This window comes from Zophobas morio, unplaced genomic scaffold, assembly GCF_036711695.1.
Source record: "Zophobas morio isolate AGI-343-1 ecotype UQ-CSIRO unplaced genomic scaffold, CSIRO_AGI_Zmor_V1 ptg000008l, whole genome shotgun sequence".
NCBI lineage: Eukaryota > Metazoa > Arthropoda > Insecta > Coleoptera > Tenebrionidae > Zophobas > Zophobas morio.
The window spans coordinates 8,716,851-8,735,583 of record NW_026972113.1 but is presented as its reverse complement, the minus strand read 5'-3'; the positions used below and the strand labels follow the sequence as shown (position 1 = coordinate 8,735,583).

The 18,733-nt window shown below is 31.6% G+C and overlaps 1 protein-coding gene across 7 annotated transcripts in view; it reads left to right on the top strand.

Moving 5' to 3' along the window:
- The window catches only part of LOC135125222 (tropomodulin), a 79,531-nt gene that overhangs the window by 22,229 nt on the left and 38,569 nt on the right, over nucleotides 1-18,733 (top strand). Inside the window, exon 1 of one of the 7 annotated variants that reach the window (XM_064050645.1) lies at nucleotides 10,065-10,199. The exons of the other annotated variants lie outside the window; for them this stretch is intronic. Coding sequence (XP_063906715.1) covers nucleotides 10,164-10,199 — 36 coding nt within the window. The 5' untranslated portion in view covers nucleotides 10,065-10,163. Of the gene's footprint in view, nucleotides 1-10,064; nucleotides 10,200-18,733 lie in introns of those variants that run through there. 7 annotated transcript variants of the gene reach the window in all.

The following is an 18,733-nucleotide window of genomic DNA, read 5'->3' as shown; positions in this document are numbered from 1 at the left end:
AGATTCAAGAAAAATTGTCAAAATTTTGAAAAATAAAAATTTTCAAATCAATTTTTGATTTTATTTTGACATGAATACAAACAGTTTCAAAAATATAATGTCTATTTAAGGTTAATTTTGTAGCTTTAATATTTGGATCAAAATTTAAATTCAAAAAACCGAAATTTTCAACTTGAATCCTTGATGTCAAAATTCAAAATTGATATTAAAATTTTGTTCTTTTAAGACCGTTTCTAGAGTTAAATTCCACGCGAGTGAACTTAAAAAAAATGATATCTTAATTTGAAAGCTCAGATTAAGAAAAAAATATGTCAAAATTTTGAAATACAGAAATTTCCGGTTTTGATTTTATATTGACATGAATAACAATTTAAAATTAAAATTAAAAAGTGTAGAAATTAATCTCAAATTAATGTTCATTTTGCAGTTTTAATATCTGGATCAAAATTTAAACTCAAAAAACCCAAATTTTCAACTTGAATCCTTGATGCCATGTCAAAATTCAAAATTGGTATTAAAATTTTGTTTTTTTTAAGACCGTTTCTAGAGTTAAATTCCACGCGAGTGAACTTAAAAAAATGGTATCTTAATTTGAAAGCTCAGATTAAAAAAAAATATGTCAAAATTTTGAAATACAGAAATTTCCGATTTTGATTTTATATTTACATGAATAACAACAATTTAAAATTAAAATTAAAAAGTGTAGAAAATAATCTCAAATTAATGTTCATTTTGCAGATTTAATATTTGGATCAAAATTTAAACTCAAAAAACCCAAATTTTCAACTTGAATCCTTGATCCCATGTCAAAATTTTAGAATTAAAATTCAAAATTGGTACTAAAATTTTGTTTTTTTTAAGACCGTTTCTAGAGTTAAATTCCACGCGAGTGAACTTAAAAAAATGGTATCTTAATTTGAAAGCTCAGATTAAAAAAAAATATGTCAAAATTTTGAAATACAGAAATTTCCGATTTTGATTTTATATTTACATGAATAACAACAATTTAAAATTAAAATTAAAAAGTGTAGAAAATAATCTCAAATTAATGTTCATTTTGCAGTTTTAATATTTGGATCAAAATTTAAACTCAAAAAACCCAAATTTTCAACTTGAATCCTTGATTCCATGTCAAAATTCAAAATTGGTATTGAAATTTTGTTTTTTTAAGACCGTTTCTAGAGTTAAATTCCACGCGAGTGAACTTAAAAAATGGTATCTTAATTTGAAAGCTCAGATTAAAAAAAAAATGTCAAAATTTTGAAATACTGAAATTTCCAAATTAAATTTTTGATTTTACTTTTGGACGATTAACAAAAGTTTTAAAAACATTTAAAATAAAAACTGAAAAGTTTTCAAATAAATATCAAATTAAGGTTAATTTTGCAGCTTTAATATTTGGTTCAAAATTTAAACACAAAAAAAACCTAAATTTTCAATTTGAATCCTTGATCCCATGTCAAAATTTTAGAATTAAAATTCAAAATTGGTACTAAAATTTTGTTTTTTAAGACCGTTTCTAGAGTTAAATTCCACGCGAGTGAAATTAAAAAAATGGTATCTTAATTTGAAAGCTCAGATAAGAAAAATGTCAAAATTTTGAAACATCGAAATTGCCAAATTAAATTTTTGATTTTACTTTTAGACGATTAACAACAGTTTTAAAAACATTTAAAATAAAAACTGAAAATTTTGAAATAAATGTCAAATTAAAGTTAATTTTGCAGCTTTAATATCTGGATCAAAATTTAAAGACAAAAAAACCGAAATTTTCATCTTGAACCGTTGATAACAAGTCAAAATTTAAGAAATAAGAGTAGGAATTGGAATTAAAATTTAGTGATATAAAAATCGTTTCTAAAGTTCAAATCCACGTGAGTGAAGTTTCAAAATTAATGTCTTAATTTACGAGTTCAGCTTAAAAGAAAAAAAAAGCCAGAATTTTGAAGTACAGAAATTTCCAACTTCAAATTTTGATTTTATTTTCACAAGACTAGCGTTAACTTAAAAATTTATAAGTTTCCTATAATTAAGAGACGTCGAAATTCACCAAGGAAATATTTTGAAAATTATAAATAAAGATCAAAACTACGAAAGAAAAAAAATCCTAGTTTAGCACGAATTGTAAGGAAATAAATTTATTTTCAAATCATTGTTGAAATTGCTTTTTAAAGACGCTTCGACACGTTGAACTTCAGGCAGGTCAGTTCCACAATACCCACACCCAAAATTTCAAGAGACCGATGAGCAATTAATTACAAAACAGACAAAACTTGATTAAGAAAAACCTTGCGAAAAAGTAAATAATTTAACGAAATGTTTTATCTACATGTCAGATAGTTCTAAAATAGATTACTTGTTTACAGTTTTAACCGAACCTAAACTTTTTAGAAGCGCTACGAAACTTAGGTTTCGACTTCCTAAAAAGTGCAACAACGCGCCTTTTTTAATCCAAGTACAAAAGTGCTAAAAATAACAAACCAAAGTTGGCCAAAAAGCTCGCAGGATTTTGCCAATCTTCACGAATTTAAACCAGGTTATCACAGTATATTTGGTTCTTCTTTAAATATCTCACTTGTAAATGTAATGCGCTTATTACCAAAACAAGGTGTATAAATAGCAGTCGCAAATTTGGAAATTAAAGCAGACACTTTTAAGAAGCTGAAAACATAATAGTAAACAAATTTAATAAAAGATGCGTAAAGTTTATAAAACGTTTAATTATTTATTTTTTTAATATTTTTAGAACTTGTTACTATAATAATGCCACGCTTAGCTCGACGTACCTGCTTCAAGCTCAGTATTAAGTCCTTGGTTATTCTTCCCTGAATCAATGACATGCAACCACGTGTCCTAAATTATTAAATTTGTCTCAATTCACGAGTGCGTTAACGACGCACAAACATTTCCTCCCATCTCATTAATTGTATTTCTCATTAGTTCCAGTACAAAATCCGAAACCTTATTTCAGCCCACACACGTGCAGGAATATTATTCCAAGAAACTCACTCCCAAACACACTTGCGTTTATTTAAAAAGCTTTCATGCAAACGCTAATGCGAAATTTATTTGTGAAATGCCACATTTCCTTCGCTTCGATTGCAAAAACTCTTCCTAAATTTAACCGCCTATTGTGCTTCAAGTACCCATTGTCTGACCTTTTCAATGTATTTCCGTAACAATCTAACGAAAATATCCGGTCAACGGCCACACTCAATGCTAATAATTGTTGCCGGGAACTTAAAAGTCCCGGCCTGCTTCGTTTCATGTTGTGCATTTCAAATCAGCTACTAAATTTAAAACGTGGTGCATCCTTTCAAACTGGTCCTTTTAACCTCAAAACGAGTGATTTATGGGGCAATGGTGTAGCTTACAAGTTTATCGGTATTGCGACAGATCATTGACGAAAATGATAAAGCGACGCGGACCTAAACCGGGACCTTGCGCCACCACACTATGTACAAGTACAACAATAACAATAAAACTCGCCGTATTTATTTACAGACCGTTTCCGACAGCTTTCAAACCGAAAATATATGTCGAATCTTTCAGCAGCGACCATCAAAAGTCTCCACGATTTATTACACAACAGATGCGTTCAGCTCTTCCTGCTAATTAAACCAGCGTTTGCCAATACAAATCCTCGAAAACATCTCCCATAAATCCGAAATCAATGTTTTACTAATTAACGGCTCTCATCAATCAAAAATTGGCGTGGCTTGCAGTTTGGCGCGCCATCTCGCGGCACGACGCTCATCCTGAATTATTTTCAGACATCCTTAATAACTTGACCGATTTAAATCGGAGAACAGCCTCGTTGTTTGTTTTTAATCATGGTTAATTGTTGTATTGATAACGGATTATTTTTAAAGCGGAAATGTGATGAAGGGACATCTGCTTGGCGACCTTGCGCTTTTTTTTTTAATTAATGTGGTGAGGACAGGTAAATGGGGCTTTAAGTTGCATTAAGAGTTGAATTGGCAGCATTAGTTGTTTATGTAATGTGGCAGGAATTAAAAATTTTATGGCAAGGAATAAAGTTGTGTTTGTTGGAGTTATGATTTTTAATAAGTATTTTTGTATTAAGTTCAAGCGGGTGATATTTCATTGTGACACTTTTTATCGGGCTTATTTTTAAGTTAGATGTTTTTCAATGGCAGAATTTTCGGTGTATAGGAGACAAATCGGTTGCAGACTACAACTTGGCATTCTTTATTTTGTACAGTCGCTCATAAAAGATTTTATAAATTTAGTTTAGGAAACTGTAAACAATGACCTTTAAGTCGTGGTGTATTAGCGTCGTTTAGTGCGCGATGATAAATTATGGTTAGTTTGTCAACTGGAAAAGTTAACATGTAAATAAAAACTGGATGTAGAGATTCATACCATTTATGGTTGTTTTCTAAACATATCCTTTACTGAGATCTCTACAATATCTAAAATATATTTCTATGTAACTTTTCATCTTCAAACCTTTTTAGTTTCTTTGTCTTAAAATTACCTAAAGAGATTTTTTGGTAGATTTCGACTTCCAGTCAAGTTATTAAGACTTTTACAAAATTGGAATTTGAAACTAAATATTTCAAAAATCTAGCTCCAGGTTTTTCAACACGCTATATTTTCAAATCAGCACTTAAAATCTATGATGTAGAAATTTTTATGGATTTTTAGGCCATTTTGCTGAAAGCTCGGTCTTCAAATGTTTACACTATAAAGGTTTTTACAGCATTAAAACATCTAGAATATCGATTGGTACTTTAAGTCTTCTAAACTTTTATGGTTTTAAAGATCTTGGTCTTCAAATCTTCGAAATATATGGATATAATTTTCAAGATCTTAATTTCTAGAAATTGACCACATTTTAAAAATGTTTTTATGTTATCTCTAGAAACTATATTTTAAAGATCTGTTCCAATAGCCTTTTCTGTAGTATTTTCTATGGTAGATAGTTTCGAAAAATTCAAGATCTCGCATCATTTTTTGTGTTTTCTTCAACAATTTTAGAATTTTTTGAGGATCAGGATGTAAATTGTCTTCATGATCTACAAAATTTTAAATTCCTTATTAAGACTGGAATTATTTTTCCGAAACAGTTAGGACATTATATTTAAAGTTATAGAATTCGATGGCTTGTAAATAAGATCTTTAATATCTTCGCCGAAGTAAAGTCTACATTTACTCTGTGGAGATTTTTGCAGCATTAAGACATCTAGAATATAAATTAGTTCCTTAAATCTTCTAAATCTTCATACTTTTCAAGAACTTTAGAACATTTCTCAGTTTTTTTTTTTTTTAGAAACTTGCAAATTTGAAGACTGTTTTATTTCAATTGTATATAAGACCTTTAATATCTCCGCCGAAAAAAAAACGTACATTTACTCTATGGAGATTTTTACAGAATTAAGACTTCTAGAATATACATTGTTGTCTTAAATCTTTTAAACCTTCATACTTTTCAAGAACTTGAGAACATTTCCCAATTTTCATTTTTAGAAAATTTGCAAATTTGAAAACTGTTGTGATTACTATATTTTTGAAATATTTTTTCTGCAGTGTGTAATTTCCTGGATTTTTTCATTCCCCAAGATCCCGTACCAATTTTACTATTTTCTTCTATATTATTTAAGATATTTTGAGCCTCAAAATGTGGCTTATTTTCATGATCTGCAGAATTTTAAATTCACCGCAAAATTATTTTTTTCAAACAGTTCAGGCATAATATTCAAAGTTATAGCATTCGATGATATGATCCTCTAATATCTTCGGCATAAATTAAAGAATCTGTACATTTCCTCTATGGAGACACTACAGATTTTTGCGTCAAGCCATCTATAATATACATTGATGCATTCATTTTTCAAATATATGGAGATAATTTTCAAGATCTTTAGAAGATTTTTAACGCTTCTAGAAATTGATCACATTTTAAAATCTTTTTGCGTTATCATTAGATACTAAGCACATTTTAAAGATCTTCTCCAATTGAGTTTTTTTTATAGTATTTTCGTTAGTTGATATTTTTCGAAATTATCAAGATCTCGTTTCATTTTTAGTGTTTTCTTCTACAATTTCTACAGTATTTTGGGACTCAGGACGTAAATTATTTTCATGATCTATAAACTTTTAAAATTGTTGTTGAGTGTGGAAGTCCAGGCAGTTAGGACACAATATATTAGATGTTATAGAATTCAATGACTTGCATATAAGATCTTTAATACCTTCCCTTAAACAAAAGTGTACATTTATTTTATGAATATTTGTACAGCATTAAAACGTCTAGAACGTAGCTTGGTGCCACAAACCTTCTAAACTTTCATATTTTTCAAGATCTTCAAAATATTTTTCGATTTTCTTTTTTAGAAACTTCCAAATTTTAAAACTGTTTTACTTCATCTGTAATTGCTACATTGTTTAAAGATTTTTTCTGCATTACATTCTTTTGAAGATATTTTTTCAATCCTCAAGATGTCGTATCAATTTTATAGTATTTTCTTCTACATTATTTAAGATATTTTGGGGCCAAACAAGGTGAATTATTTTCATGATCTGTGGAATTTTAAATTTGTTGTTAACTGTGAAATTATTTTTTCATTGGATGATTTGATCTTCTAAAATCTTCGACATGAATTAAAAAAATTTGTCCGTTTCCTCTATAGACACACCATAGATTTTTGCGTCATGAAGACATTTATAATGAACATTGATGTTATTATATTTTCGAAATATGTAGAGATAACTTTCAAGATCTTAAGAACAATTTTAACTCTTCTTTTCAAGACACTGATCACATTTTAAAAATCTTTTTATGTTATCTTCGGATATTATATTTTAAAGATTTGTTCCAATAGCCTTTTCTGTAGTATTTTCTGTGGTAAATATTTTCGAAATATTCAAGTTCTCGCATCATTTTTTGTGTTTTCTTCAACAATTTCTAGATTTTTTGATGCTCAGGAGGTAAATTGTCTTCATGATCTACAAAATTTTAAATTCCTTATTAAGACTGGAATTATTTTTCCGAAACAGTTAGGACATTATATTTAAAGTTATAGAATTCGATGGCTTGTATATAAGATCTTTAATATCTTCCCCGACGTAAAGTCTACATTTACTCTGTGGAGATTTTTGCAGCATTAAGACATCTAGAATATAAATTAGTTCCTTAAATCTTCTAAATCTTCATACTTTTCAAGAACCTTAGAACATTTCTCAGTTTTCTTTTTTAGAAACTTGCAAATTTGAAGACTGTTTTATTTGAACTGTAATTACTATATTTTTGAAATATTTTTTTGCAGAATGTTCTTTTGTCGATATTTTTTTAATCCTCAAGATCTCATGCCAATTTTAGTATTTTCTTCTATATTATTTAAGATATTTTGAACCCCAAGATGAGAAATATTTTCATGAACTGCAGAATTTTAAATTCGTTGTTGACTGTAAAATTATTTTTCCAAACTATCAACATACGAAATTTAAAGTTATAGCGTTCGATGACTTGATCCTCTAATATCTTCGACATAAATTAAAAAATCTGTACATTTCCTCTATGGATTATTGCATCGTTAAGACATCTACAATGTGCATTGAAGCATTGTATCTATGAAATATATAGAGGTAATTTTCAAGATCTTTAGAACATTTTTAACTCTTCTTTTCTAGAAATTGATCACATTTTAAAAAGTTTTTACGTTATCTTTAGATCCTTATTTTAAAGAACTCCTCCAGTAGATTTTTCTGGACTATTTTCTTCGGTGAATATTTTTCGAAATCTTCAAGATCTCGCATCATCTTTTGTGTTTTCTTCTACAATATTTAGAATTTTTTGATGCTCAGGATGTAAATTGTTTTCATGGTCTACAAAATTTTAAACTCTTTGTCAAGACTGGAATTATTTTTCCGAAACAGTTAGGACATTATATTTAAAGTTACAGAATTCGATGGCTTGTATATAAGATCTTTAATATCTTCACCGGAAAAAAGTCTACATTTACTCTATGGAGATTTTTGCAGCGTTAAGAAATCTAGAATATAAATTGGTGCCTTAAATCTTCTAAATCTTCATACTTTTCAAGAACTTTAGAACATTTCTCAGTTTTCTATTTTAGAAAATTGCAGATTTGAAGACTGTTTTATTTCATCTGTAATTACCATATTTTTGAAATATTTTTTTTGCAGAATGTTCTTTTGTGGATATTTTTTTAATGCTCAAGATCTCATGCCAATTTTAGTATTTTCTTCTATATTATTTAAGATATTTTGAACCCCAAGATGAGAAATATTTTCATGAACTGCAGAATTTTAAATTCGTTGTTGAGTGTAAAATTATTTTTCCAAACAGTCAACATACGAAATTTAAAGTTATAGCGTTCGATGACTTGATCCTCTAATATCTTCGACATAAATTAAAAAATCTGTACATTTCCTCTATGGATTATTGCATCGTTAAGACATCTACAATGTACATTGAAGCATTGTATCTATGAAATATATAGAGGTAATTTTCAAGATCTTTAGAACATTTTTAACTCTTCTTTTCTAGAAATTGATCACATTTTAAAAAGTTTTTACGTTATCTTTAGACCTTTACTTTAAAGAACTCCTCCAATATATTTTTCTGGACTATTTTCTTCGGTGAATATTTTTCGAAATCTTCAAGATCTCGCATCATCTTTTGTGTTTTCTTCTACAATATTTAGAATTTTTTGATGCTCAGGATGTAAATTGTTTTCATGGTCTACAAAATTTTAAACTCTTTGCAAAGACTGGAATTATTTTTCGGAAATAGTTAGGACATTATATTTAAAGTTACAGAATTCGATGGCTTGTATATAAGATCTTTAATATTTTCGCCAAAAAAAAAAATGTGCATTTGAATAAATGTAAATAGAAAAGTAAAAATTATGGAGATTTTTACAGTATTAAGACATCTAGAATATAAATTGCTGCCTTAACTCTTCTAAACCTTTATTCTTTTCAAGATCTTCAGAACATCTTTTTATCTTCTTTTTTAGATACTTACAAATTCTGAAACTGTGTTACTTTTTTCTATATTATTTCAAGACATTTATACTACCAGAATATGAATTATTGTCATGATTTGTGCAGAATTTTAAGTTCGTTCTTAGCTGTGGAATTAACCTTCCCAAATAATTAGGAGTTTATATTCACAACTAATAAATAATTGAGTGGTTTATCCCTATTATATAATCGTTAAACATTGATTAAAAATTTGCTGCGATTTTTTTCACCGTTAAGACTCTAGAATGTAGATTTACCTTTTAAATTTTCTAAATTTTTATACAGTTCAGGATCTTCAGAACGTGCATGTTTAAGTGTCACTTTTAAAATCTTTTCTTCCATGTTATTTTTAAATTCGATGTTTTTAAAATCAGCGGTAAATGTCGGTTCTGATTCTCCTAAAAATTTTCATAAAAAATTAAACATTAATTGATTGAAAAATACGTACTAAGATCTGGAAATCCAGCTTTTATTTCAGTAATATTCTTTTATGTTTAGTGTTACATTGTTTACAAAATCAGTTAATTTATTACCACCGCCCTCACAAAGTTGGTGACAATGCAAAGCCCACTTGGGTTTGCTCTCGACCGCTTTAGTGCGAAAATCCCACTTTCTCTCCTTGTTTACCCGACTTTTCGTCCGTCGCTCCAAAACCAAATTCCAACGACCGCGCCACCCCCAAGCTCCTCCACACGAACACAATGAACGCGTTAGAGCTCCCATCATCACTTGAAAATAACGCAAAAATGTACATAAATAAACTAAGCCTAGCGCCAGCAGATCATAATCTGTCATCAGTCGCCAAAGCTTTTCTGTATTTTGTGGAAATTAACACGTTCCAAAATTAGCGCATTCTATTCCAGACCCATAATAAACCATAACCTCTGGCTCAATCAAAACTGCGCGTAAAAACCCCAAAATCAGTCCCGGAACGTCTCGCTCGATCGCGCGCACGAACCCATCTTACCAAAAATCAGGTGCTCTAATATTGAAAATATAGAGAGCGCTGGTACTCGCACCACCACTAAAATGCGTCTCCTGAAATACGACTTTAGTCGAGTGCTGTTCGCGATTGTGGCTGATCGTGGATTTTTGTAAGGTGGTAGTGAGTGGTTTTTCGAAAATTCATCCAAGAGCGGCTATGGGCCATGGAGTTCTTCCAGGAATGGTCGTCCGTGCGGCAGGTAGGGCGAAGGGTTGGCCCTTTGGACCACCTTCACAACTAAAAATGACCAAGAGTCACAACCATCAGCTCAAATTTCCTTCCAATATTATCGAACGACTGCATTATTTACCAAAAATCTTATTCATAGCTTTCCGAAATAACCCTGATACAAATTCGCTACATGTAAATAGATCGATGCCAACTTAAATGAATCACAAAACGGTTATAAACACTTGCATTTACGAGCTTGCGGAATTTGCTTTTGTCTGATTTTCGAATTTGCCGCCCTTGAGTTAAGAGGAGCTAAATTGGATGCTTTCAACGAAAGGATCAAAATAATGGGGCTATTACTCACGAGCTACCTACGGAATTGGCGGATTACGAAGGATTTTAATTTACAACAACATGCAAATTTTTTGCGTTGTCTAATGTCACCTCCAGAAACCGGAAACCGGCTCCATTTGTTTATTTTGGGCGACGGAATAATTAAGCAAATTGAAACAAGCTCTGTGTGTGTAACTGAAAATTTTGGCAAATTTTTGGCGGCGTAATTAGACATATTTCAATTTTCAACCTGGTGTCGACAATTTTATAAGCTAGACTAAAAATAAGTGTTTTGTATTTAATCCAGGTGTTGCAGTGGGAAGCACCTGCGTGTAAATTACACCAGATTATTTTATGCTCATAATCTGGATTCTGTCAACTACTATATGGTATATCTGCTTGTTTTCACCACAAATTCGCTCTTAAATTCAGACATTTTCACTCCATCTACACTTCTTACTACTTAGAAAAGATTACAATCAACATTTATGAAAACAAAACGCAAAGGTCCTAAACTGGCTTGAAATCCTAAAATTTTGGAGACACGACTTAACCTCCGAGTGAACCAGAGTTTAGCCGTTCTATTTAATTTTAAAATAAGTATTCTTAGTAATTCTTTAACGAAAACTACAGTTTCCAAAGTGTCACAAATTGTTCTAAATGCAGTCCCTCTCCACTGCCAAAACCTCCATTTTGCAAGTTGTTTGCAACCTGTCGTCCCTTTAATATATAGCCCACAAATTTTCTTTCAAATATTACAATTAAATCCCTGACTAACCGCCTCCCTTGCCAAGATCTGCACAACGCACGAAAAATCCGCCTTGATTAACCGAAAAACCTTCGTCGAAGACAGCGACTACTAAATATTTGTTTATTTATATAACATATTTCGAACAAGGGTTTTGTTTTTTGTCCTTCCTAGCTCGTAATTCATTTCAGCTGTACGTATTTTGGGATTTCGCAAGTGTATCATGTGCTGCGATTTGAAGGAGTCGGACCCAACATAAACACTCGAATTGCGAAGAAGTTTATAAATTGGTTGGTTGCGATTACGACAGAGGAAAGTGCGTAATCGGGTTGGAATACCGGCGGCCAAATACAATGTGTTTGGTCGGGGGCCAAGATGCGTCTGGATTTGTGTTTAATCAAGATGGGAGATGGATGGCGGTGTTGAAAGTGATAGATTTCGAGTGACGGGTTTTCGGGTTTGGAGGGGTCTTATCGGGGAATTTTGGCGTGTCGTTGGTTGTCGGTTGAAAAGTGAAATTAAAAAATAATATTAGGATATTAAAAAACATCACATGACAGGAGTGAATTTTTTTTAAACAATTTTCTTTGAGTTTTTTTTTTGTTCATAATTACAAAACTGCTATTTTTTCTCAAAAAAATCTCTCTCACATCCGTTTTTTTTACCTACTCTTCCTCCTTCTCTGTGTGTCCGCATATCCATCTTTCTCCTGCTCTATCTTTTTTCGTGTCTGTATTTCTCCTCTCTGTTTTTCTCACTTTCTGTCCTCACTCTGTGTCTTTTTTTTCCCACCAGTGATGCTCTTCTTTTGTGTCATACCCTGTGTGTCTTTTCCTCATGTGTTTCTCCCCCTTGTCTTTCCATTCATTTTCATTTCCCTTCTCCCTTTCTAGCTTCTTCCTTTCCCACTATTTTACATTCAGCCCTTATGTTCTCCTCTTCCTGTAAAATTTCTCTTCCTATCTGTCATCCTTTGTCTGTTTCATACTCTTTTCATTTTTTGTATTTTCCTCTCTTTCTTTCATTTATATTTCTTTATTTTTTCTTCCCTGCTCTTATTATCTGAACCATTTTACCCATTTCTGTCTTTCCCTCAAGACTCCTTTCTTCTCTTTTCTTTCTCCGTGTCTCTCTATTCCCATCCTTTTTCACTTCTGCTGTCTTTCCGCTCCCCCTTTAACTACCTCTGTCTTTCTCCACTTGTGCCTTTCCTCCCTTTACCTTTCTCCCTAACTGTCTTTCCACCTCCTCTCGTTTTCATTCCTCTTCTCTTTTTTTAGTCCAAACACTTTCCCCTACTTCACATTCAGCACTCTGTTGCTTCTCTTCTTTCCCCTTTCTTTCTTTCTTTCTTTCTTTCTTCTCCTCTCCTCCCGTTATCCCACCTATTTTTCCTCTTTTTTGCCCTTCTCTCTTTCCCTTCCCTCTTGTTTCCTTTCCCGTACTTTCAAAATTTTTTAATCAATTCACATTTTCCCCCTAACTTTCGCTCTTTTCATTCTATTCTCTCTCACTTTGCTCATTTCTGTTTGTCTTCTTTTTGGTATTTCACTGTATCTTTCTCCTTGTTTGTCTTTCTTTCTTTTGTGTATCGCGTTGTACCTTTTTTCTCCTCTGCCTTTTTGTCCAGTCTTCTTTATGTCAAGTTTCTTTTACCCTCTTTTCTTTCTCCACCTCACTCTTTCCCCGTCCTCTTTCATCTCTTGTGTCTTTTCCCTCCCCTTTTTCTGTCTTTTTCCATTTGTGCTTTATTCTCCCTCTTTTTCCCTAATTCTCTTTCTCCACCTATATCTGTTTTCCTCGCTGTCTTCCCACCTCTGTATTTATACCCCTTTATATTTCTCCCATTCTGTCTTCTCTGTCTTTTATTCCTCCTCTCATTTTCATTCTTTTTCCCCCTTCTAGCCTCCTTTTTTCCCCCTATTTCCTTTGTGTCATTTTGTTCTCTTTACCTCTGCTCTCATTCTCCCAAATATTTTGGACCTTTTTTGTCTTTTTCTTTCTTGTCCCATTCCCCCCCCCCCCCATTTTCCCTTCTCACGAAATCTTATTCAGCAAACTCACAGAGATTTTGTCCAGATGAAATTGTCATACAGGCGGCGGATTTGAAAAATTTCGATTTTTAAAAAACTGTCTAAACATACTCAAAAAACTTTAGGATATAAATTTCGGCAATGTGATTTGAAAAATATAGTATTTCTGTGGTCAATGGGTAAGATTTTAGAAATAAATATTCGGTTTTAAATCGATTTTTTTTAAATCCAAAAACCTACTAATTACAGTGGGGGATTGTGGAAAATTGGAAAAGAAATGAGGCCAAAAGTAACTTTTGGAGGTCGAAATATGCAAGAAAATGTCTTTGGTTAAGCTTCGAAGGCGACCGAAAAATTCCGAAATTTGCAGAAGTATTAAAAAATTGTGGTTTTGAAGAAGTTGGCTCAAAATTATCAAAAAATTGTGGAATATAGGTTTCGACGGTCTGATTACAAAAATTTAGTGTTTTTGATGGTCCAGGGGTAAGATTTTCGAAATATTCGAGTTGAAATGCATTTTTTTTTGAAAATCCAAAAACCTGCTATATTTTAATGCACGATTCTGGAAAACTGGAAAAGAACTGAGGCCAAAACAACTTTTGGAGGTCGAAATATAAAAGAAAATGTCTCTAGTTTAGTTTCAAAGACGATCGAAAAATTCCGAAATTTTAAGAAGTATTAAAAAATTTTGGTTTTGAAAGAGCTGTCTAAAAATCCTCAAAAAATTCTGGGATGTAGGTTTTGACGGACTGATTAAAAAAATATGGCGTTTTTTATGGTCCAGGGGTAAGATTTTCGAAATATTCGAGTTGAAATGCATTTTTTTTTGAAAATCCAGAAACCTGCTATATTTTAATAGATGATTCTGGAAAACTGGAAAAGAACCGAGGCCAAAAGTAACTTTTGGAGATCGAAATATAAAAGAAAATGTCTTTAGTTTAGTTTCAAAGACGATCGAAAAATTCCGAAATTTTCAGAAGTATTAAAAAATTTTGATTTTGAAAGAGTTGTCTAAAAATCCTCAAAAAATTCTGCATTATAGGTTTCGACGGTCTGTTTACAAAAATTTAGTGTTTTTATGGTCCATGGGTAAGATTTTCGGAATATCCAGTTTGAAAGGCATTTTTTTTTTGAAAATCCAAAAACTTGCTATATTTTAATGGACGATTCTGGAAAACTGGAAATGAACTGAGGCCAAAAGTAACTTTTGGAGGTCGAAATATAAAAGAAAATGTCTTTAGTTTAGTTTCGAAGGCGATCGAAAAATTCGGAAATTTTCAAAGTATTACAAAATTTTGGTTTTGAAAGAGTTGTCTAAAAATCGTCAAAAAATTCTGGAATGTAGGTTTTGACGGTCTGATTAAAAAAATATGGCGTTTTTTATAGTCCGCGATAAGATTGTAGAAATATTCGAGTTGAAATGGATTTTTTTTTTTAAATCCAAAAACCTGCTATATTTTAATGGACGATTCTGGAAAACTGGAAAAGAACTGAGGCCAAAAGTAACTTTTGGAGATCGAAATATAAAAGAAAATGTCTTTAGTTTAGTTTCAAAGACGATCGAAAAATTCCGAAATTTTCAGAAATATTAAAAAATTTTGGTTTTGAAAAAGTTGGCTAAAAATTCTCAAAAAAATCTGGAATATAGGTTTCGACGGTCTTATTACAAAAATGTAGTGTTTTTATGGTCCATGGGTAAGATTTTAGGAATATCCAGTTTGAAATGCATTTGTTTTTGAAAATCCAAAAACCTGCTATATTTTAATGGATGATTCTGGAAAACTGGAAAAGAACTGAGGAAAAGTAACTTTTGGAGGTCGAAATATAAAAGAAAATGTCTTTAGTTTATTTTCAAAGACGATCGAAAAATTCCGAAATTTTCAGAAGTATTAAAAAATTTTGGTTTTGAAAGAGTTGTCTAAAAATTCTCAAAAAAATCTGGAATATAGGTTTCGACGGTCTGATTATAAAAATTTAGTGTTTTTATGGTCCATGGGTAAGATTTTAGGAACATCCAGTTTGAAATGCATTTTTTTTTTTTTGAAAATCCAAAAACCGGCTATATTTTAATGGACGATTCTGGAAAACTGGAAAAGAACTGAGGCGAAAAGTAACTTTTGGAGGTCGAAATATAAAAGAAAATGTCTTTAGTTTAGTTTCAAAGACGATCGAAAAATTCCGAAATTTTCAGAAGTATTAAAAAATTTTGGCTTTGAAAGAGTTGCCTAAAAATCCTCAAAAAATTCTGGGATGTAGGTTTTGACGGTCTGATTAAAAAAATATGGCGTTTTTTATGGTCCAGGGGTAAGATTTTCGAAATATTCGAGTTGAAATGCATTTTTTTTTGAAAATCCAAATACGTACTATATTTCAGTGGGCGATTCTGGAAAACTGGAAAAGAAGTGAGACCGAAAGTAATTTTTGGAGGTCGAAATAAAAAAAATATCTTTAATTTAGTTTCGAAGGCGATCGAAAAATCCCGAAATTTCCATAATAATTACTCCTAAAAAATTTTGATTTTGAAAAAGTTGTCTAAAAACGTTTAAAAAATTCCGGGATATAGGTTTCGAGGAAGTGGTTCCTAAAATACAGCGTTTTATGGTTCCGGGTCAAGATTTTAGAAATATTCGGTTTGAAATGCCATTGAAAAAAATTCAAAAAACTGCCATATTTCAAGAGGCGATTCTGAAAAAATCGTAGGAGTCTTAAAAAAATGAGGTCAAAAGTAACTTATGGAAGTCTAAAAAACAATCAACGGAAAATAACACTTCTGATTTGTTCTGAGACGATCTCCAAAACTAATACGATTTATGTACATTGTTATTTTTGATTAAAATTTTACGTTTATCTCATTCCAAAAAATGATGACGTAATTTCAATGTTTCAGACACTAAACCCAAACAAAATGATTAGATGGCATTTAATGTAAAACCTGAATTTAATAACATGTTGCATAACATATAACAATTGTTTCCTAGTATTAAAGTTGGTTTTTACTTCGTATAGATATTTTTACTTCCCAAATGTATTTTAAGACACCCGGTAGAGTAGGCAAAATTTTCCAGGAACCACCCAAATACCACGGCTGAACCTTAATTTTCGTCTTTTACTTAAATTTTAAATTTATAAATAGACTTCAATATCTTTCTTGACGTAAAAGATTCTCTTTGCTTCTATTTTTATCTTTAGAAGTTTTTTTTATTTCTTATTAAATTTAGTAAATTTCGTTGTATTTTTAGAACTTGAGTGTTTTATTTTTGGTTCAACTTTTATTGTCTCTGAGACAATTAAAACAGTGATTTATTTTATATTTCCTTTGTGCCCACATTGGCTGATACAGCGGTTGGACAAATATTTACAAATATCAACGCTAACTTTAACAGTTTTTTTATTGTAAATTTGTTACAAAAAGGAGACTTACATCACTGATATAAATTGTAAATAGTGGCAGACTTAAAAGTGCTCCCTGAGGAAGAGAACAAGCTGTTACAATTTATTGTCTCAGAGTAAACAGTCTACATCCACCTTAATAAATACTTCAACATAAACGAATAAAGTTAGTCTTCAAACAGGTAGTTATGGAACAATTTCACCGTCTGGTGGCAATTACAGAAATCGAAAGTGCTATAAATACAAACAGTCTGCAAACATTATGTGTATGTAAAAGCGGGAACATATGTTAGAAGTCACTCATCTGCTACGACACTTGGAAGGACAAATTCATTTACTCTTATTTTCCAGTGTATATTTTAAGATGGCGGATTGTGGCTCCGCCTTATCCGAATTCCCGCAAATCATGCATTTTCCAAAGGAAAACAGTGAAAACATTTTTTTGGCACAGGAAATCAGTAATTATTGTAGGCCGATTTTAATGAGATGCTGTCCACAATTTTGTAACGATTTTGGAGCATTTCCCAAAGGCACCACGACCTTGATTTCTTTGCACTTTTGACTCTGTGTTGCACCTGGTGTGCGTAAAATGCCACAAAATACCCACCAATGACTCAGCTTTCGAATAATTTTGTTATAAAAAAATTCCGTATTAACAACAACACAATAATTTGTTTCAAAACCCGAATCTAAATCTCCTCCTGTCTTCAAAAATAAAAAAGCCAACACGTGTTGACTCCACCAACGTAGCTCATCATAACTGCCACATCCAATAAAACTGATTCAGCTTTTGGCTCAAACTTCGCCTAATTTTAGCCATCAAACTTGACAAAGCTCGCAAAAGCAATAGTAAAATCTCGGTTTTTGACTAGACACCGGTGCAACGCACCAATAAAACACTTTTAGCCAGAAAGATCATGTAATTCGGACCTAGTATGTATCGCCCAACACAAACATCGTTAGGCGAGTATTGATTGGCAGTTGACATGTTTTCGAAAATACTCCGACTGTGTTATAAAAAACCACTAAAATTAGTTGTAGTAAAAGTGCACTCAGAACACAAATCGTGGATAAAAATTCCTTCCTCGTTCCAGATTTTGATTTGCGGTCGATCTATTCGCGGCGCTGTCAATACAAAATCAGAAGAGAGTATTTTTAACTCGGAAAAGTTTGTTTGTTTTGGGTTTAGGGGGGTTACATCAAACAGAAATAGAACGCCGGCAACGACATTCGGCTATAGTTTTGTAGTGTGGAATTGATGTTAAATCTGGATTTTAGAGGCTATTGGCGAACACTTAAATCGGTTTATGGGGTCTTTAAATTTACAGTAATGGGCATTGTGCAGGAGTCGCATTGGCAGACGACGCGTTTCGGGATAATTTAGGGATTTTATGGCGGTAACGGGATCCTCCAAATCGAGATAAAGTTATTTGAGGGATTAATCCGGCTTGTAGAACGACGTTTTCTGAGAATCTACCATTGGGTGGTTACAACACCCATGAAGCAGAATTTGATGATTAAAATGATCGTTTAAAAATTTGGACCACAGATAGAAATAATAGACAGCCCAGATATTCACAGAATTAAACACAAATGATGGTGTTAGCGTGAGCAATGTAGAACCATAATTATTTGATATTTTTTATATTTAAGCATTTTTAAATCGGATATAATAAATTCGGATAATTAGTATTTTAAGAAAAACATTATTGTATGTGAGAGGGACAAAACAATAAAGAGAACTATAGAATGAAAAAATATATATAAAAATAGAAAAAAGTTTAATACATGTCAACGAACCAAAAACAAAAAGGACTAAGACAAGATTGCCTACTAAGCCCAAAAATGTTTGAATTGTAAACATAGGTACGTAAGAAGTACGTAAGGTGGTGATTGCAATCGAGATATGCTACTAACTTTGAGGCGAACTCGAGGTCGCAATTTCTATGGGTTCATTCTACAAATGATTTTGAATTAGACTTCCATCGTGTATAAGTTAGTAAAATAAAAAAAATTGTTGCTTCGGAGCGAGCGAGACCTTGTACCCAAAAGTGACCA